Here is a 22,818-nt window from a genome sequence, read left to right on the forward strand (position 1 = left end):
CTCACTTCCGAGAGAGAGGTATATAGATATAGATATAGATATAGATATAGATATATATATATATATATGTGTGTGTGTGTGTGTGTGTGTGTATGTATATATATATATAATAAAGACAAAAAGGAAAAAAAAGAGATTAATGAAGAAAAATAATACATAATAAATTTTACTTATAGCGCATAAACTGAAAGTATATAGAACTTAGGAAATAAGTTAAAAATATAGAGGAAAGAAAGATCACTTATATTTTGACATTAACTTTCAAGACCCCATTTTCAATAAGTTAATATTTCAAAATATTTTTGAAAAACTACAAATTTATTTCCATTAAAAGATCTTAGCAAACTTAAAAGCTATAAATATATTAAAAGTTTTGGTAGAACTATTTTTAATTATAATGATATATGCAAAAATTTAGGGAAAATTAATATATTCGATTATGAACATCAATGTGAAGAAGAGAAATATTTTGAATTTGTAAAAAAACATCATAAGCAGATTATTATTGGTAATTTGAATGTTATAGAAAACTTAGAACTAAGAAATTTGATGCTAAAAGGCACAAAATTTAGACAATTAATAAATATCAATCAATAAAATTCTCAAATGCTTTCTTAATGATCTCAATAATTTTTGTTTAAAGATATCAAAAAGCTTCTCTTTACCTTTAGGTAAGCTAACAAAATGGAAATAAGCTGTTTATTACTACTTTAAAAACTTTGCTTTCAATAATAAGGAAAATTTAAATAAGAGTTACAATTCAACAAATTTTTGTAAAATTGATCAATCAATTAAGCAACTACAAAAAATATTCTAATTACCATAATAGATAAAGCTAACAATAATTATGCAATCTTCTGTAAAAAAATTATGTTAAACTTTTAAATAAGGAGTTAAAAATTAGTAAAAATTTTAAGCCGAGTAATTTGAATAATAATATCATTAAAAAATTCTAGCACTATAAAAGAGTTTAAAAATTAAAATAAATTACATACAATTTACATTCTTAATATTATCAGTGCAAAATTTCATAAAATTCCTATTTAATTCAGAACAATCACTTGTGGGTCTAATGCTTACCTAACTAAACCTGGCACCATTTTCTCTATTTTAACAATATTTAAAAAAAGTTTTTCTCAGATTATCACCAATAAACAACCTATTTTAGAATTTATTAAACAAAATAAAATTAATTCTATAGTGACTTGATTTCCAGGATCTTTCCAATGGTATTCTCCTTTCTAAACTAAAAGATGTTTTTATGAGTTTTTGCTATGATTATAAAAATATCCTGAATTGCGATTCTGATTATTGACAAATTCTAATTAATTTTTGTCTTCTTAATAATTATCTTAAAATGGAAAGCATATTTTTGTTCAACTTGATGAAATATCACAGGGATCAAATTTTTCAACTCTCTTAGCTAACTTATTTTGACACTATTATGAAAAATTATACTCTTAATATTAAATTTGTTTTTAGATTTATTGATGATTTAGTTATCTTTAATTTTTAAAATTATACGATTTTGTTGAACAATATTTACCACAAGGAATTATTCTTGCTTCATAATCATGATGTTTATATTAATTTTAATGTTTTGTATTTAGGTATCAAAAAAAGAAGAAATTATTATTATACAATGAAAGAAATGATTTTAAATTTAATATAAATAAACTAATCGCATGGAATTCGTTTCTCATTTAAATACTATCTTTTATCAAAGGAATAGAATTAAAAGAATATGTAGCAATGTTTATGTATCCAAACAAAGAAATAAACTCTTCCAAAATTTGATAAAAAACAATGGGTATCGAACTTATGTTATGAAATTCTACATAAAATCATTGAGTTAATTGTATGTTATAATTATTAATAAATTTATTAAAATTTCCTTGTAACTAAATTTATATTTTTACCGCGTCCATATCCAATTTGAGCAAATTGGTAGCTAAAAATATTTAAAAATTATATGCATATACATATCTTACTTTTAGTTTTGTTCAGCAGTATTGACCAATTAAGAATCGGAAAATTTTAAAATCCCTAGCAAGATATTAACTGTAAGCCTGTATGATTTTGAAAAATAAAATTGTTCATAAGTAAAATAATACTACATAATAAATATCTATATGCCAATAAAATGTATTTAATTAAAATATTTAAGAACAAGAACATACATACCTTTGACCAAATTTGGTTTTCAAAATTCGTCTGAAATCTCTAACCAATTCAACAAAACCTTCATCGTTTGAAAGCTTCCGTGTAATATAGTTGTTATTTAATAAATCTAACTTTCTAAAATCTACAATACAGGAATTTTTATTCACTTGGTCCAAGTTGAACTGAAATGAGAAATAAGCATATATTTATACATATGTATATATCTACTTAATTAAGCCTCAAACATATACTTAAAATTGCTTTCAAAAGTTGATGGTAACTTTTTATAAATATGTCAGAAACATTAACTTTAATTGAACCTATAGTTTCAAAATGTACAGCTAAAAGTTTTTATAAACAAACCTTAATAATCCAAAGAAACATAATAGTACTATACATTAATTTAATTTTAATATGATCATTTAATGAACATCTTTTTTTGTCTAATAGGTATAAAGGTATATTATTTTAAAATTCACTCGCACTATTGCCCCATGCACAATGCTGATCACATTAACACAATCATGCCATCAATCACAAAATTGTGGAGCCTTAATCTCTGATCCTCTAGGCTGAAAATAGGCTGTTGCAGAAATGCTTTATTTTACTATACTACTCCATATAGTTGTACTTCACTTTTCTAACTCTTCTTTATTTTAATAAATATTCGTTCAAAACCACACATTTACGTTCTTTGGCAAGCTTTCTTCCCATTCCAATCATATTACAATAATATATTTTTCTTGAATAGGTAACATAAATGGCTTCCATTTAATAAAAATAGAAGTCTTGGTAGTGAAGCTAAGGTACACAAATAATAATGAATAAAATGAACCAGTGAATTTTTAACTTTCAGATTTCTATTGCTAATAAAACATTTATTTGTACTCACATAAAATGATAAATTCTATGCAGTCACTCAGAAAACACTAATAATGTAATAATTTTGTCACACATAAATCAATATTTATTTTCATTAAAAATTAATCAATTCCTTATTCTGGAAAGCTAACTAGATCACTTTGAAAATGGATTATGTTTAATATAAATTTTACATTACTATTACTACACTATACATAAATGCTCATTATATAACCCAAAATTATATTACTGAAGATTTCTAAAATCTGCAACCCTTAAACGTTTCATCCTCTAAAAGGTGAACAGATTTTTGAATATTAACTGAAGAATAAAGTTAAATATTAAAAAAAAAAAAAAAAAAAAAAAAAAAAAAAAAAAAAAAAAAAAAAAANAAAAAAAAATGAATGCTTAAAAATTTTTAATTATTGTCAGAAAATAGTAATACAATACATTTTTACACATATAATACTTTTAACTCTTGAACAATAAACTATACAAATTTTCGAGAATTTGTTGCATATAATTTTGCATTTAAGGATTCAAAATCATTGCCATTAACAAATTTGCACATTGGCAAAAAGTTCTTAAATATATTAATAAATCAGTTTCCATGCAACAATTTCCATCAGTTTATATAATGCATGCAGATTCCATAAATCAGTTGCAGATAACAGTGGCATGTTTATTCAAATTTGGTTTTATAGTTTCATTCACAAACAATTAGTTTTCTTCTTTACTATATAAGGTAAGGTTGAAAGACAAGGAATTTATATTAAATGAAATAAAATTAAGAAGCGAGAAGATATTTAAAAAACATTTTAATAAATAAATATTATAAAGCAAAGCGTTCGATTTTTTTTATATAAACTGTTGCCACCTTCTTTTATATGAATATTACACTTTTCTACACTGTGATAAAATTAAACTTATGCAAACCTTACAACCCGATGATACAAAACATCTGAAAATAGTGTTTTAAAATGTAGAAGAATTCAAATTTCATGGTTCTATTCCAGTATTTTAAAATAAATAGTCAAAAGTAAAATCAGGGTGGCCACTCAAATCAGATTTCAAATTTCCCTGATTTTTCCAGGTTTTCCAGATAAAAATCTTAAAATTTCCAGGTTTTCGTTTCTTTTTTCTTATTAAGTGTAGGATGTGTACAAGAAAAATGTCTATATTATAAAATATTTTATTCAAAATGTTATTTTGACAATTTGGCAAGATTTTTTATTTATTTTTCAAATGTTTTGGTACAAAATATTGACCAACAAAAGAGTAAAATTAAATATTAATATATAGTTGGTTCTTAAAAAAACCATTTTTTAAAAATATGTTATAAAAGGTTAAAATGAAATAGAAAAAATTAGCATTAATGCAACAATTGTAACGATTTATCGACAAACATTGCTGTCAGCGATGGTAAAAAAATGTGTGATTGGTTGGCTTGCTGAGAAAAAATAATTCACAGATTTCCTTGAATGGGAGTAGAAAAAATTTCAGAAAAAGAGTGCAATATAAAATCTATTATCAAATTATAACCAACTAATTTTTGGAGAATTTTATAAAGTTAAAAATACAAAAACATTTTGTCAAAATAGAAAAAAAAATTACCACCAAAGCATCGGAACAAACTTGAGCCATAAATGGATTCAGCCCAAGGACAGAATTTAAAAACAGAAGCTAATATCCTAATCCCTTTTTCCACCTCCACCAGAATCTTTCCTAAATTGCACAGTCCCATAGCGGTCAAAGGTTTCTACATTCGTTTAGCAACCGTGGGAGAATTTTATGTGGCATTCTAGTTTAACAGAGCTGTAATGGAGCAAATTTTGATGCAAGCAAAGTATCGCTAAGTTGATGATATTTCAACTGTTTGGCGATACATTTCCGTTTAAAAAAAGTGGGTATAATGGATGAAATAATTTAAATTAAGAAAATTAGTAAATAATTTAAATTAGTGAAATTAAAAAAATTATCAAAGAAAAATTTCCAGCTTTTCTTTAAAATTCCCTGATTTTTCCAGGTTTTTATCCAAATTTCCCTGATATTTCCAGGTTTTGTCCAGTATAAAAAAATTCCCTGATAATTCCAGGTTTTCCAGGTGGGTGGCCACCCTGAAAATACATGTTTATTATTTTTTTCAAAAAATAAATTTTTAAAAATGAAACTGTTGTCACAATAAGCAAATTATTATCATTTTATATGGTTTAAAATATGATTAATATACAGAATATTAATCATATTAATAGAATTTAATATTTGTAAAACTCCTTTGTAAAAGTGTAATATTAAATATTTAGCCATAATTTTTAATCTTTGTAAAACTGTTTAATATCATGAAAAAATACAGAATTAAGAAAAACACATATTAAGAGCTTTATAACTAAATGTTAAAATATATTAAACAAAAATCATTACTAAAATTGATCATTTTTAATAGTTAGAATTGTAACTTTCAAAAAGATTTCAAGTGAAGAATTTTCGTTGAATATTAAAATAAAATTTACTAACTTTAGAACATAGTGTTTCAAGATCATAAGCAATGCATCCTTCTTGTTTACCAAATCCGCCACCAGCAATGGCAAGGAAATTCAATAAAGCTTCAGGAAAATATCCTTTATTCTAAAAGTTAATTAAAACTTTAAACTAAAGCTAATTTGTTCACAGTTAAAACTTAGAAAAATACTAAACTAAATTTTGATTTATTTCAAAATATTGATTGATTTTAAAAGACATAGTTTTATTTTATCAAACTATTTTGTCATTTTTTATTAGGCATAAAATAATTCTTAGCAATAGAATTGCTAAATAATTTTACTTGACTATAATTATTTTTTAGGTTCTTCATTGTAAGTGGTTATTCATTAGTTCTCCATTGTTCGTTTATTTTTTTAAATATTTGATTTTAATAATTTTCTTCTTCTCTTTTCATTAATATTAGATTATTTTCCTTAATTTTCTCTCTTTTCTTTTTATCCTTTTTGTCTTTATTGTGCTATATATGTATATATATATATATATATATACATTACTCATTCAGTTTTTGCTAAGCAAGATTTTTTAGACAAAAAATATTTTTAACAAAACACAGCATCTTGAATAAAAAAATGTTTTAAAATGTTAAGATGGAAGTAGCGTAGGGAGTGATGGTACAAAAGTTGGAACTTGCTACACTGGCCAAATTGCTCATACAAATCTCAACCAATTGGCAATGTTTTTGTTTTTGTTCTTTTTTTTTTAAAACAGATATTTGATATGATTTATATTTGACTGTTTCATCAGCAAGGTAATATATACAGCTTAAAAATTGTACAAATATATAGCTCAAATCATAAATACTTAATTTGATTGACGTAAAAATATTAAACAAAAGTGATAAAAATTACAAAATAAATAATTAAATAAAAATTAAGAATCCAGCAAAAAAGTTTTACATTTACCTTAAAATAATCTATTCCAATTGCTTCTTGCCTTTTAGAGAGTTTAGTTCGATCACTGCAAAATATTTATAACTTTTTATTGAAATAATAAATTAAAAAATACATTGGAATGAGAAAACAAGACACAACCTGAAAAAAGGTTTTCGTATAATACAAAAAAGAAATGTATTAAGCACATTAGCATAAGGTAGATTAATATTGGAAGATGAATAATAAGTTTCAATGCAAAATTACATTTCTTGAAAAATTTGCAAAAAATGTTACTTTCTTTTTAAATATTTGTTTTACTAATTTGATGACTGTTATTGGAATAGAATAACTGTCCTCAGTAAGTAGCATAGTTTCAGTCAGAGCTGAAATGTATCTATAGAATAATTACATAAATTGAAACAGTTATGGTGACTATTAGCTATAACTTTTTTTTTAATGGAAAAAAAGAAACTTTTTGTTTTACGTTAAAACATCTATATGAAATAAAAGATCACAAGAACAAATAAGAGGTCAGACTCTTTTTAAAATAAGAAAGAGAGAAAATAAGATTAAATTACAAAAATTTAATATTTAGATACATTATATTTAACTTAAATGAAAAAATATTTTGTAAGGGAATTTAACATTTTTCTTCTTCTTACAAGTTATATTTTGTTTAATTTATGACTATCTATAACTTCAAAATTAAGAGATCTATGGCATTCAAATTACTTCTAACTTTGCACCCAATATAGAAGACCTTAATTTCTGAGCCCAATGCATGAATAAACTTCCCCGTTAATGCATTTACAATGCTTAATATCTCAAATACTATTAATTTCAGAGATCTGTGTACATTAAATTATCAAGGTCCAACCCCTATAGAATTTGTGAGAAATCTTTTATTAGATTAACCCTATTCTAATACAACATTTGTCAAATAAATATACCTGTTTGTCAACAAAGGAAGATGAGCATATTTTGGTGGAGTCCATCCAAAGGCATTATAAAGCATGATGTGTTTTGGAGTAGAAATCAGCCATTCAGTTCCACGCAAAACATGGCTTACATACATTAAATGGTCATCAACAACGCATGCAAAATGGTAAGTAGGAAAACCATCACTTTTTAATATAACCTGCAATAATATAAAAATTCAACTCAATACAGCACATAGTAAAATTTAAGAGCATTATAAATTTAAAAAAATAAATACTTAGTAAATAATATAATTTACTAAGTTCAGTAAACAAATTTTTCTTAAATAAATAAAAAGCATAGAATCCTTGCTTTATTATAGCAACCTTTATAAAGGTTGATAAAAATATATGCTATAAATCAAAAAGAGTCATATTTTTTTATTATAACCAATTTTTATAGTATTTGATATAAAACTTCACTTTGATAACTAGGGCAGTTTGCTGCATTAACTGTGAAGATATTAGTGATACTCTAATTGCAAAATCTTCAGAAAAGAGCTTTTTTAGGACATATTTAATAACTAAATTTTTATGAGCCAATGTTTTAATAATAGAACATGGATTTTGAATTTAACCAACAATTAAAGTCCAAATAATATTTTTTACATACATAAATCTTGCATTATGAAATATTTTTTTCTCTAAGTTTGATTTCGTTTTCATAATTATCTAATTTTTTAAGAATTTTGATATATTGTGCTAATTTTTACCCAGCTTGTAATATAATTTACCAATAAACCATTTTTATAGAATATCTTTATATTTTTCACATAATTTCTATATATATACGTTACTTAAAGAAAACAAATATTTATTTTTTTGAAAAATTTTAAATAGATAAAACTTTGTTGAAAAAAACGCGCTAAAAAGCAGTAAAAATTTAAAAAAAGAATAAATGCAGCAATAAAGGAAACAAATGAAATAAAAATATGACCACCGAAGCCGACGTCTTCAGGGGATACCGGCCCCGGTAGCCATAAAACAAAACCTTTTCTCTTGAGGGAGAAGCAAATGCCTAAAGTAACTCTCTCAGTACCCAGAAGGTTTTGTATAGAAGTCCAAGTTTTTATTTTCTGATGATTTTGTTTGAGTTTCTTTTCTAAATTGGTTCCTTGTATTTCATGTTTTTTCCTGGACTTCTATACAAAACCTTTGGGGTACTGAGAGAGTTACTTTAAGCATTTGCTTCTCCCTCAATAGAAAAGGTTTTGTTTTATGGCTACCGGGTTCGGTAACCCCTGAAGACGTCGGCTTCGGGGGTATTATTTTTGTTTCCTTTATTGCTGCATATATATATGCGTCTTATAATCTATATAAGACAATTACAATATTTGCAAACCTTTAATTGTCTGTTAGGCACTAAACTTGAAATTTTATTTAAAGGTAAACATTAGTTCAAAATTAATTGTTCCCTTTTTGGAATATTGTAATTTTAAGAGTTCTATGCTCTATTTTTAGAATTTTTGTGATTCATTCTGTTGCCTGCCTTTCATCAAATTGCAATTACGTCACTCATTAAGAAAAAATAATGCGTTGAAAAATAAAAAAAGGGGGATGAAGTGTTGAACTTATGTTGAATTTGCAAGTGGCTAATAACAGAGAAATACAGGCAGAGGTATCTCTATACTTAGAAATTCATTAGGTATGCATTCATTTATTACCAATATTTTTCTCTTTTGTTAAAATTTCAACCAATGAAAAAGAAATTCTTCCTGATAAAGCAATGGCTTTCAGGAGGGGGTAACACTTTTTCTTGTGTTTTTCGACAATGATAGAGCTGAAATTCAAGATCAATAGGGTTTATCAATGTGTTCCCAACAATTGTAATAAATAGTTTTCTGCTATTATTAGTTCTTCTTTCCTGATTCTTGTGATTTATATTAGTTCCAAGACACTTTTGTTGCTACTGAATGAATTAAAGAATAATGGTAATTTTTTTCTTCTTCGTCTCATCTACAAGTTTTTCTTGCTTTCGAATCCCATCGATGGCTGGATGATACAAATTCTGTATTTTTCAAACTACTCCTGGAGAATATTTTGTTAATTTAAGATCATTTTAAGTTTAATTAAAAGTGCTGATTATTAATACATAATTAAAATTGATTATGTACAATTTTCTGGCCTTCTTATGGGATACCATTCTAAATTCTGGCTAAAGGTCTGTACTGGAATGTAATTAAAGCAATTGTAAAAATTGTAGGAGAATTGTAAGTAAAAATTGCTCCTACCAAACGCCAATGTTCAAAACGCACTTAAAATTCCCCCTCTCAATTTCTTTATTTTATTGTCTTTAGATATTCTTTAATTGAGAACTTATCAAATTTCTCAATATTTGGATGATTTTTTCTTAATTCGGCATTTCAATGTGGAATCTCTCTTTACACCCTGCATTTTTAGAGTTTTTAATATCTTGCTTTTTTTATTAAACATAGCAGCATGCGAAGAAATTTTTATACATTTAATGTAATACAATTTTTGAGAAATACATAAAATCTCTTATATTTCCTAAGTAAAAAAAAAGAAAAGAAATTTATGAATCACTTACAAAGTCTCCTTCATTTTCAGAAACACTATGGGTATGGGTACCAAATATAATGTCATTATGAGATACTGGTTCCTCGGGAATCTGAAAAATATAAAAGATAAAATAATGAAATAATAAGCTAACCAAAAGAAAAAGAATTAATAGAATATAAAAGGGTTAGGATAATATAACGATAATTAATTGTATTATACTATGATTAAAAATTTCTTTAAAAAATTGGAAATTTTTTTATTATTATTTAAAAAAAATTTCGGTTTTAAAAAACACAATAAGATTATAGCAAAAAGGCAAAATACTTGTTTTATTTAAAATAAAATTACTTGCAAATGTCTACAAATTATTAAAATTGTTGCTAATTAACAGACACAGTATATAATACAAATAATGAACTAATTGTTAAATGTAAAGATATATAAGACGTAATCTTACTTTGAATCGAATTGTGTATGGAATTCCTTCATTTAACAGTGTTTGAATTTCAGACTCTTTTAAGTGTCTACACTTATTATCATATCCTCGGCTTTCATTTCTTTGTAATGCATCTTTTTTCATAATATTCAGTCTTGTTTCTGAACAAAAACATCTATATGCTGCATTTGACTAAAATTACATTAATTCAATAAGAATAAAGTCAGCCTAATTATAAGAACAATACAAAAAAACATTAGATTAAAAAAATGACCTCTTATTATTTTTATAACACTGCCCTTTTAATATTTAAAAATAAAGTATTAAACATTCAAAAACTTTTATTAATGAGTGTATGAGAGTTGCTACAATCAGGTTTGGCATTTTGTCAGGATAAAACCCATTTCTTTCATGACACAGAAAGAGACTGTAAGAAACCTATTTCTTTCATGACACTGAAAGAGACTGGAAGAAACCTATTTCTTCCATGATACTGAAAGAGATTGGAAGAACCTATTTCTTCCATGAGACTGAAAGAAACCTATTTCTTCCATGACACAGAAAGAGACTGGAAGAAACCTATTTCTTCCATGACTCTGAAAGAGATTGGAAGAACCTATTTCTTCCATGACACTGAAAGAGACGGGGGAAAAAACCAGAAGAAACTGGACAAAATGGAAGCAATTAAATATAATTGATACAATTACATAGCAATCAATGTTATAAAAACAGCTTGAATTAAAAAATGTTCTATTTATTACAATTTCAGAATGTTAAAAGTTTATCATAATTTAAAAAAAAAAAAAAAAAAACGATTTACCTATTATCTATTTTATTTTTAAGTAGTATTTTACAAACTTCATATAATATTATTTAAGAGTTAGTTTGAGTATTCATATTTTTTTTTACAGTATTTGATAATAAAAACTAGAATGCTATTAGTAATCATAAATTTAATAAGTAATTTGTAGTAGTGTATATGTTTTGAATGTGATTTGTCAATTTAGTAACACCAATAAAAATTGATTATGATTGTATTGTATTTTTTTATGTGATTATAAAATTAGGTTTTACTTTACTCATGTATGTAAATTATTTTTCCTGCCAATTGTTTCATTTTCGTTTTCACTTCATTAAAAATTATATAATTAATAGTTTAGAAACTAATATCATTATTTAAACTAGATTACAATTATAAATTATTTAACAAATTATTTTAATATTTAAAACTGCTGTTTGAAAAAGATCTTCTATTTATTCCACTTGAGTTGGCAGTAACCAATTTCTCACAGAGTGTTTTGAGGGATGAAAATTCAATCATACACAGAAAAAACACAAGTCAACATTTTTACTTCAATATTTGAATTTTTGATTGCATTTTTTATTTATTATGGGGCCTCAGGCCACAGACAGTGTTTGGTTTAACCACTGGCTACAGTGCAGACAGTGTGTCCCCTGATGAAGTACTGTTTTTGCTAACATATATATCTTTAGAATTTTGTTTTTGCTCCTTTTTGGTTACCAACTTTTTATTAAAATTGTTTACCTAAATTTGGTTTTAGCTGCTTTACCATTTTGGCTTATTATTTTAAAGCTTTTTTTTTCGCAAAATTTGCTTAAATCAATTCCATACTTTGATCGGAATCACCAGAGAAGTTACAATTACCAGTGTCCACTGGAAAAAATTTGTGTATGTGTAAGACAGAGCAAGGTATAATTTTTCAGTGAGATTACTAATTTATTTATTCCTTGCAATTATAAAAATAATTGAGAATGTAATGAAAAATATAAATTTATCTTATAATTAAAAGGAAAAAAGCAGAGCAAATTATACATAATTTATGCATATGCTTAAAAATATAATTAAAATTAATTTTATAACACAAAAAATTATATTCAGATAATAATTTTATTCTAATTAGGTGCTTTATTTTTGAATTTATATTTGTTTTTGCTTTGTTTGAACTTTCCTTGCCTTTTCAATTCCGTTAGTCTTATGTAATTAATACTAAAAAAAACTTTAGTTTGTGAAGTTTCAAATTGATTGAAAAAAAAATCTTTATAATTTTTTTTAAATAAGTATTTATTGTTATAAAATCAATTGAAAACATGAAATAAAAATCAGTGCAAAATAGAAAAGAAACAAAGTAAAAATATCACCTTCAACAAGTCTTCAATTTTTTCCTTGTATATTCTCAACCTTTCAGACTACACAAAATGGAAAATATAATAAATGTATTGAAATTAAAAAGCTTTCTTATATCACATTTTTAAACATACTGAATTCACAGAGAAAATATATTTAAAAATACAGACATTTAGGATTTTTATCTCATGTGTTGATTTTAAAATTAAATAACAATATAGCTATTATAATATATATTTTTTTTTAATAAACTGATTTTTTTTAATTTATTTTTTTAATAATATAAAACCAGGCCTTTATATTATTAACCTTTGAAAATATAAAACTAGGATTAACATTTAAAATTTATATTTCTAAAAGGAAAAGAATATATGCTCATTTAGTTAGCATGTAAAAAGGTAACCAATTCAGCTATTAAAATGGCAACTTAATGGAAGAAAATACATGAATACGATTACAAATTAATCTTTTGTTTATTTCTTCAAAAATCCTTTATAGATACAGTTCATAAAAAAATATGAAATGATGATAGCTAAAGTCAGTACACTCTTCCCAGATTATTGTAAGCTTTTGAACCCATAATAATGGTAATTAGAATTAATATAAACACATTCACATACCTGTACATATGGTCCATATGATCCACCTTTAGAGGGGCTCTCATCTGGAATAAGCCCAGTCCATTTAAGCATTTCATTTAAATTTTCAACTGAACCTGGTTTTATTCTTTTCTGAAAAAGTAATTTTAGTTGAAGTTAACTAACTACTAGTCACAGTGTTTTCACTACAGAAAAAAAAATGAGAGAGAATTTCTCACCCTTTCTCAAAAACAGGGTGAGATCTCAAAAAGTTAAGTGAGATTTTTAAAAATTAAAAAAACGCGAATAGACTTGGAAAACAATATTTCTTTAATTATAATACATTTTTAACATCTTCTAATTTTTAAAGCATTGAATATTTTTGTTGCATCATGATATGGAAAACGTTCTATATCTACTTTTTCATCAGCTTTTCCCATTAGGTTGCTCAAATGTTTATCAGTCATCTGTATACGATATTTTGTCTTATTTCGGTTTTGAGTGCTAAATGACCTTGCAACAGATGCTGAACAATTCGGAATCACTAAGTAAATTTGTAACATTGAAAAAAATTTAAACGTCTTACATGAAGAAATCTTACCTTCGGTGAACATGTGGTTGCAGAAAAATGTGTTCCGTCATTCAGGGGGGAGGGGGCATAGTGTTCTGCTGTTCGCACCGGTTCTGAACAACACTGGTAAACAGGGAAGCTAGATAACAGGGATCGATGTTGAAAATAATGAAAGATCAAGGAAGAAAAGTGAAACGGATTTTATTCAAAATGGCAGAAGACGATTTTTTTTCCAAAATTCGCGCATTTTGAAATTGATTAATAGAGTGCGCAATCTTCTCGCTTTAATAATTTTTTAATGAGAGGAAAAAAAAAATAAGCGAGATTCTCGCGTTGTAGTGAAAATACTGAGTCATCATTTAAGAATGAAACCAATTTAAATATTTTCTACATTCAGTAAAATAAAATTATAGACATTTGTAGAATAATACCAAAACAATTTAATCGACTTAATATCTTAATTATTTTCAGAGTAACAAGTTTTGAATGGGATAAAAAATATAATTAATTTCTTAGCAGTAAATAAAATCTCATATTACTACAAAGTTAGTTGTTAGATAGCCTATACTAATAAGCATACAATTATAAGCTTTCACAGAATCATACCAAAATTTAAATAACTGAAATATACCTTAATTATTTGCTCAGGAACACATTTTTAATGATAAAAAAAAAAATATTTCTTTAGTAGTATATAAAATCTCGTATTACTACAGAATTCGCTGCTTATAATGCCATTCTAAAATCAAGTTTACACCTGATAGGTGTTTTTTTTTTTCAGACAGTTAAACCAATAAGTTTAGTTTTGGTCAAAATGGAAAAAAATACTGGAATAAATATATTTCAGAATAAGTATATACCATTAGCTATATTTTTTTGTTAGGATTTTTAGACCATTAAAATTCAAACAATAATAAATGTATTGACGCAATAATTGATTATTATCTTTTCAGGTGAGAGATAGATTTAATAATAGATAAGATAGATTTTAGGCAGAGGGAAGGAGTTATCAGAGCTGAGAGCTTGTAGAAAGTACTTCCCAATGGTTATCTGAAATAGCTAACAATACAATTTCATGCTTTTCACACATTCCTTCTATAATTACCAAATGTAAACAAATATTCTCAAGAAATTTGGCAGAAAAAATATTGGTACTTTTTGTTTAACTCAGTGCAAGGAAATTCAAAGATTTGTTTTAAAATTTTTTGGTACTTTTTCAGTTTGCAGCGAAAGTCAATCCAGTTATTATTATTTTTTTTCATAGATAAGATTCGTAACAAATATAAGTATTCTGAAAAAGTTTTAAGATGCTTTTTGTCATGATCGCTATGCCATACTATTATAAAAATTTTTTTTAGACAGAAATGGCATTTTGCAATATAGTAAATGTCAATGATAAGCGGCAGGCAATGAAAAAAAAAAAAATTACTGAATCACTCTGAAATGGAAGCAATATATAAAAATTCATATCACTACATATTTTAAATAAGTCTACAATGTACTTGATCAGTATCCTCAATTCTCAAAATGAATTTTCCTTTCATTTTTTTAGCAAATAAATAATTGAAGAAAGCAGTTCTAAGTCCTCCCAAATGCAAGCAACCAGTAGGGCTAGGTGCAAATCTAACACGTACATTAGACGAGAGAGAACTATAATGCCTGTAAGCATATAATAAATAGCGAATTGAAACCATATTAAATAAGAACAGATATTTTAATATAAAAGTTTCGATTTCCTCGTTTGTTTTTAAATTGCGATAGATACACCTTTTTCACGCTTATAACCTTTTATCTATTGAGATTTCTTTGATTGTTATTTCTAAAGATTTAATACTACGCTTTGTCTAACTTCTGCAAACTATATCACACATGCATATTTGGAAATACGAACGAGAACTTGATCAGCGAGTTTTTCGTGGGACAAATATTTCACCAATCAGAGCTTCATTCGCCTCCGTGAAGTTTTCGGGTACAGTGAGAACTGTAGTCTGATCTGAAACCATTTCATTAGCAAAAAGCTATAAGCTAATAAGTATATATTACAAGCAGTACTCAATATTTACACATCAACAACTCGGTGACAAACAAAACTTATTTTAAACTAAAATGGAAATAGAATTGTCTAATAAGTAAAACCTTTTAATATTATTTTTTTAATTATATAAATTTTTTCTAACTTTAAAAGCTGCAGCAAATTTTAGTAAACATTTCTTCTAAACTGTTAATAAGCTGGATATTTTTGAGTTGCTAACCTTTTCACAACTTTTTCATTTGACTGACGCATTTTTATTGTATTTTATGGGTTACTTCGTTCTTGACATATTGGAAATTTAATAAAATGGAAACGGCAGAATAATTCTTTTATGTTTTAATTTAATCTTATATCGCTTGGTCCAGCTCTAATATTTCATATCATTTGCTTCACTAAGCATAATCTGATTGACTTAAGATAGAAATTTTGGTGTAGGCTTCATATTTAAGTTTATTTCAGGGTTTTTATGAATTGCAAAGCTAGACTGAGTTTTTATGGACATACAAGCTGATTAATAAAACTGCGTTAATTTTTTTTTTCTAAAATTATTTGGAAGATATGTCTGGCTACTCATTTATTATAGCTCCTAACTTTATTTCTATCAAATTTCTTTACATAGAATGGGTTTTAATCTGTTGTGTTGTTGCTTATCCTCTTGGTTTAGGCTCCTAGATCAAGATAACAATCGCGTCGACAAGTTGTAAACAGTCATTAGCAAAATACAATACTTAATAACAAATTAAAATTTAAAACAAAATTTATTTGATATTGAATGAAGATTTTCTTTATCAGCATATTAGCACTGTCTTTCAAAAATAAAGTAAACAGTTAAATAAGTTTCTTCTAGTTTTTTAGCCTAACTTGAATTTTACAATGAAATTTTGTAAAATTGTTGTAAGTGTATCAAATGATTCCGATTTCTTATGATAAATTTATGGCAATACGTAGAATTTCTTTGGTGATTATTGGGGAAAGGGAAACTATTGGACTACTCAATCTAAACAGAATTTTTTTAGAATGATAAAAAGTGGAAAATGTTTTTATTTTTTAAAGTCAGTTGTTGATAAACATGCAGTGTATTAGATAATTTGATTTTAACAATGAAACGAAAACAATATTTGTATTGTTAAAAAGAACAATTAGGACAGTAATTGAACTTTGTCAATACTACTAAATGTCAAGAACTTACTAATTTACAATTTTTTTAATGGTTACTTAGTTAAAACATCAATATTTAAACATAAGTATCTTATCATTTATTTTTCGTTCTGTCTTGATTTTATCTATTAATGTCCATCTTAGTCTTAATTAACTTAGAGATAGTAATACTTAAAGATATTATTTCACTTTTTATTCTGCAAAATATCTGTTTTTCCTTTGGGTATTCAGTGAGATTCTGGGTATTCAAATATGAAAGGCTTGTTTAAATTAGACATATTTAATCAAATCTTATTCTAAGAAAAATTCATTTTGAGGAAATTCCAATGTAACAAAAAGTTATGTTTTATAATCAAATTTATTTCAACAATAAAATAAAAGCAATGTAGTACAATTTCTGATAATGGAAAACTAAATAGTTTTAACATAGTTTGAAATCAGCAACAAAGCCTTTGAATGAATAAATCTTTTAAATATTATTAGTTTTATACATTTTTAAAGCTTTACAATATATTTAATTGCCAATTATAAAAAAATTTCAGACTAATCTTTGAAAGTTGAATTTTACTGAAATTTGCTTTGTAAAACCTAGTGTATTATTAGAGTAAGATACTTTTGTTATATAGTACTTTCTCTTTCAATTAATTTTATAAACAACAAAATTTTGTAGACAATAGTAGAGTGCCAATTATCTGAACACCGATTTACCAGATTGTCTTATAATCCGGATCATTCAAGGACCATGTATTTTTCCCACCTTCTTCAAAATAAATAAAGTAATAGTAATAGTTTATTTTCAAAAGTATTCAAAAAATGGCTTCTTTTGTTCCTTGGTGACCTTGAAAAAAACCTCACATTCTTTTTACTAAGTTTCTAGGTGGATGTCTAGTAGTTTTTAACCCCGTGGCAGACGACATTGTTGCAGAATGCTACTGAGTTCTTGCAGAAGGATTTTTCCTTTAGGAAATAAAAAGTTTTGCTTTTCTTTTCTGCAGAAATTTTCGAAAGATTTTATCTTTTCTTCAGAATTATATTCAAAAGATGCCTTTTTCACACTTTAGAGTGGTGAAAAAAAATGCTTGTGACCTTTCCATTGTAGAATAATGAAAAATAAAGAATAATGAAGTAAAAAATTTGGTTTTCTTTACTGTGGAAATTTTTGTTCCAATTTTTCATGCTATTATTACTACTGATTTCCACATAGCTTTTAAAATCCGATATTATTTATCACAACAACTAAAATCTCAAAATGAAAACACACTTTAGTAACCCCTTTTTGAAGAATCTGATTTGCGTGATTTCGTCATTTTTCTTTTTTATCGGCAGTTACTGCTGTAGACTTTACAATTGTATTTTTTTAATGTTATGATGAATTATAAAATTCAAACACAGAAATAATTAGTGTTTTATCTTGCTACAAAATGAAGAATATCGCCCACAATATTAGAATAAAAAAATCACATATTTAATTAAAAAAAATTATTTTATTTGATCCAATTTTTATTTATTAATTTAATTAATTAAATTTTTTTGAACTTGCAGTTATAATTTTTTTTGAAGTTTGTATATTTGTTATGGTTAAATATCTTGCAGAAAGATATTAGCATTAAAGAGGTATATCACAGCAAGCCCGAAAAATTTCTAATAAGGGAACAAGTTTCCAATTAAATTTTAAAAAATTAAAATTTTTAAATATGCTATTTGTAATATGCTCTAATAGACCTTATTATACTTGCTAATCCAATGCCCTGAAGGAAAGTTACTTAGAAGCATTCTGATAGCCATTTTTGAAATTGCCTAGCTATCTATATTTTTTGTTTTCTGAATCGGGTTTGCACCCAACTGGCTCAGATAATTGGCGCTCTACTGTATAATCTTTTTTGAAACCTGAAATAGATACTGTTGTTCGTTTGAACTACAGTATCTATTTTAGGTTGTTCAAACGTGGTGGGGATGTTTTTGAGTGGAATTAAAGGGCACTTCTGGAACTTCTAATCAATCTTTTGTAAAAGGAAAATTTAAAAAATTTTTTTTTTTATAAGTTTCTGAAACTTCTATTTTCTTGAGCTTTTTAGTTTTTGTAATTCAAGATGGTTGAACTTTTACTGAAAATTAAAAAATGAAAAGAAAAAGACAAAATTAGAAATAGATGCATTCAGAAATACTAAATGAACAGTTTCTATTAAACTGAATAATCTCTATCATAAAATAAAAAGTTCACCAATTTATTTTTTTTATAGTTTGTTAAGTATAAAAATTTAACTAAATTTATATCTTAATGAGAACCAAGTATGCTTGGCATGCAAAGTGCTTCCTCATTCTATTAATCTCAAATAAAATTAGAGTTATCCAATTTCTGATTTGTGCATTAAATACACAAAAAGCTTACTTGAGGCTGTGATGCTTACATGATAAATTAATAGTTACTCTCTCACTAAGACTAATAGTTAATAATCTCTTAGTATAAAATGTGAATTAGTACTAAATGTTTATAATTATTATTTAGCGTGTTTGTTTGATAGATAAAAAGACTTATTACGTAGTATAAAATATCACCTTGTACCCACTAAATAATTTATCAATATTATATAGTAATCTCCCATTATGAGAAATTTTTGGTGGCAAATGAATTAGATATTTATGGTTGTAGGTACTATTTTAAAATTAGCATTTTATGAGAAAAAGAAATATTTTTATTAACTGTGGTTTTCTGTGATATTTTTGCTACTATTGACAACTTTTTGTTCTTTGTTTGCATCTGTAAGGAAAATACAGTCTGTTGCGAATATAGTCATCCTATTAAGTTTGTATAATAATAATAAGAAACAGTGATTCCACTTGTGCGCTACATGCCAAATGTGCCAAAATCATAGATGAGGTGCATAAAAAAGTTATAACATGTCCCTTAAAACTCGAAATTTTCCAATGTGAAAAAAGAAAATAATAATTGAGGAGAATTGGTGAGAAAAGAAGAATTAGAAAACAAAATAGAGATTCATATTATTTTTATTAGGGGCACGCTTTTGGTTATAAATGACCTAGAACTTTGAAATTCTCGAGACTCGTATTTTCCGAAATCTAGTCTAGTGGTATAACTGAGTTAAAAGGGGGTTATTGATAATGACACCTATCCTATTATTTTATTGAACTTTTGCTTTTCTGCATCCAATTTTATATATGTAATAATTTATTATTATTTTTTAGATTAGGTGTAGTGTTGTGTGATTTAGAAACTTGTTTTACTGCACATAAGTTAAATTCTCATGATGACCAACCACAAGAAAATTTTCAATCTGATGTAAATAATGATATTGCAGTATGTTGAATTTTTCCTTCATTGTTTTTTTTTTATTTATGTTTTTGCAAAATCCATAAGCAGAATATGTATGAGTAAAATATATTAAAGTGACTCAAATAAGGTTTGGTTGTTTAGAGTTTTAATAATTTATCGTTATTTGTAATTTACTTTTGTTGAATATACCTTAATGCAAGGTATTAAATTTCAGTTCTAAAAGCACTTGTATAGCTGAAATTTCAGCAAACAATAAGAGCAATTTTTAAAAGTTTGTTTTTTGTTGGTGTTTCTAATGTTGCTTGCCAACTACCGGGCCTGCTTGGTGAAACCAAGCGAATTTAAGGCAGAGGATGTGTCTCAGTGAATATTCTAAGTTATGAAATTGAACACAAAAAAGTGTTTTCGCTGAATAAATGCCCTTTTTTTCTATGGATTTGGATTCCCCACCCTCAAAATATGGAAGGTAGCTGCAATCTGGGAAATATGATGTCTATAGTTAAGCCAGGAAAGTGGTTAAAAGTTTGGACCCCTTAATGCTAACTTCACTTTTTGCATATTTTGCCATATCTCAAAAACTGTATAAGTTAGTCAAAAAAATTTAGTACACAATTAATATGCAAAAACTAATTTTTAGCAATCACTAATTATTTTATTTAATAATATTTTATTTAATAATGTAAGATATGCAATTTTAAATGGAATTTGAATTGAATGTATGAAATTTTACAAAGCAAAAAAAGTTTGGGCGAAATCGTTCAAACAGTTCTGAAAAATTAAATTTTAAACCTAATTTTTTTTAAAAATTTGACAACTCAGAAAATATATAAAAAATTTTTCTTTCACATTTTGTATTTTGCAATATAAAATTAAATTTTCTAAAATTATGTATAAATGTGTATACATAGCAATACAGTACTTTTTCAACCATTATTAATTAAAATAATAAGTGATTATTAAAAAGTAATTTTTGCAAGAAATTATTTTCGAATAAACAAATTTTATAATTGTGTGCAAATTTTTTTTCATTTGCCATAAAAATTCTCGAAATATGGCAAAATATACAGAAAGCAAAATTAACGTTAAGGTGTCCAAATAAACTGTGGGGACAATATTTGTCATATTGTAGCTACCCCTTATATTTTAAGGGTCAAGCATGCAAATCAATTAAAAAAAGACATCTTTGTGTCTGATTTCAATGTATATCAAATATGCTAATTAATTTGTGAAGGTGATATTTTAAGTTACTTAATCAGTTAAAAAAAATTTTCTCTGAATAAACCTACCTTTTTTTATGGTTTGGGATTCCTAACCTTCAAAATATAAGAGAATCCAGAAAATGAGGTCATAATAGTTTAGTCAAGACAGCAGCTCAAAGCCTAAAACCTTTAATATTCATTTTACTCTTTGCGTATTTCGCCATATCTCACAAACTTTTTAAGGGAATTAAAAAAGTTTTGTACACAATTATAACATTTAATTATCTGAAGATAATTCCATGCAAAAAATAATTTTTAATATTTATTTATAATTATTTTATTTAATAGCAGTAGAAAAAATTTGGAATTGTATGGCATACAATTTTTTCCCCACCAATTTAAAGAAAGGCGTGTTATAAGTTGAAATATAGAATTTAAACAAAATTGGTTGAATGTTCTTGAGAAATCGAAGTTTTGAAAAGTTGTATATTCACGTGTTTCATTTTAGTTTTGTGTATGTCTAATTAATCTTTGGTCATGAGTTTAGACCCTCTAGTTTTCAAGTCTATTTAGAGAAAATTCTTTTTATATCTACACTCATGTAATTGATGTTTGAAACTTTTCCACCACACATAAACTAATACTGAAAAACTTTAAAAAATTTCCAAAAGTTTGAAGGCATTATAAGAAGTCTTTCAAACTGTTGTTGACAAAGCTTTGGCTTTAATTGGGAGAGTCCTATTCTAAGCAAGTATGGCTATTACATTAGTGTCTGAATTTTATTATATTCATCCGTGAATTTAGGCAATGTTTTTAGATTAAAATTTAGAATAATAAGCAGCTGAAAAAATTTTATACAAATACTGCTTTTCACCCATTTGCATGCTATTATATTATTTAATTTATACAGTATATTAACATTACTTAAATAAAATATTTCATTCTCTTCAAAAAATATATAGATAAATGATATCAAAATATAATCTATAAAAAATAGCAGTCAACATGCTTCAAGAGCTTAAAAATGGGTGTCAATTTTTGAGTGCTTGATATGTCGACTTTTATTTAAAATCTGTATATTTTTAAAGGAATGAACTATTTTATTCAAGTAATATTTTACCAATTATAGTAAATAAGTAACTCAAAGAAACTGAAGGTTTCTTTGAGTTACTTATTTACTATATTGACATGTTAACCTCTGAAGTATTCAAGTTGTTATTTATGTCCTGCTTCTGTTTGATATATCTATGCTAGCTTAATGTATTGATAACAATATTTTATTCGGNTTTTTTTTTTTTTTTTTTTTTTTAGTCTTTCCCTAGGACTATATTAAAATGCATTGTGAAATCGATCATATTTTTTAAAAGGCTCAATTTTGAAATTTTTAAGGTAACATGCAATAACAGATTTTTCTCTTTGGATTATGTAAAAACCATATGAATATTTTATTTTCGTAAATGTGGTAAATGATC

At 25.6% G+C, this 22,818-nt stretch overlaps 2 protein-coding genes across 4 annotated transcripts in view; one reads left to right on the forward strand and one right to left on the reverse strand.

The window, feature by feature from the left end:
- Nucleotides 1-15,544, reverse strand: part of LOC107451788 (putative glutamate--tRNA ligase, mitochondrial) — a 22,883-nt gene extending 7,339 nt beyond the window's left edge. Inside the window, exons 1-9 of one of the 3 annotated variants that reach the window (XM_016067998.3) lie at nt 15,168-15,544; nt 13,137-13,247; nt 12,531-12,578; nt 10,392-10,562; nt 9,963-10,043; nt 7,388-7,575; nt 6,468-6,522; nt 5,539-5,649; nt 2,185-2,345 (exon numbers count right to left, since the gene is read on the reverse strand). In XM_016067998.3, coding sequence (XP_015923484.2) covers nt 2,185-2,345; nt 5,539-5,649; nt 6,468-6,522; nt 7,388-7,575; nt 9,963-10,043; nt 10,392-10,562; nt 12,531-12,578; nt 13,137-13,247; nt 15,168-15,359 — 1,118 coding nt within the window. In that variant the 5' untranslated portion in view covers nt 15,360-15,544. Of the gene's footprint in view, nt 1-2,184; nt 2,346-5,538; nt 5,650-6,467; nt 6,523-7,387; nt 7,576-9,962; nt 10,044-10,391; nt 10,563-12,530; nt 12,579-13,136; nt 13,248-13,695; nt 14,229-15,167 lie in introns of those variants that run through there. The other 2 variants (XM_043044895.2, XM_016068009.3) reach the window with 2 other exon arrangements.
- A 99-nt stretch (nt 15,545-15,643) lies between these two features.
- LOC110282549 (WD repeat-containing protein 76-like) overlaps nt 15,644-22,818 on the forward strand; it is a gene marked incomplete in the record, with an annotated part of 51,910 nt that continues 44,735 nt past the window's right edge. Inside the window, 2 exon segments of the mRNA XM_071185224.1 lie at nt 15,644-15,794; nt 20,060-20,171. Coding sequence (XP_071041325.1) covers nt 15,772-15,794; nt 20,060-20,171 — 135 coding nt within the window.

The sequence above is a fragment of the Parasteatoda tepidariorum genome, chromosome 9 (genome assembly GCF_043381705.1).
Source record: "Parasteatoda tepidariorum isolate YZ-2023 chromosome 9, CAS_Ptep_4.0, whole genome shotgun sequence".
NCBI lineage: Eukaryota > Metazoa > Arthropoda > Arachnida > Araneae > Theridiidae > Parasteatoda > Parasteatoda tepidariorum.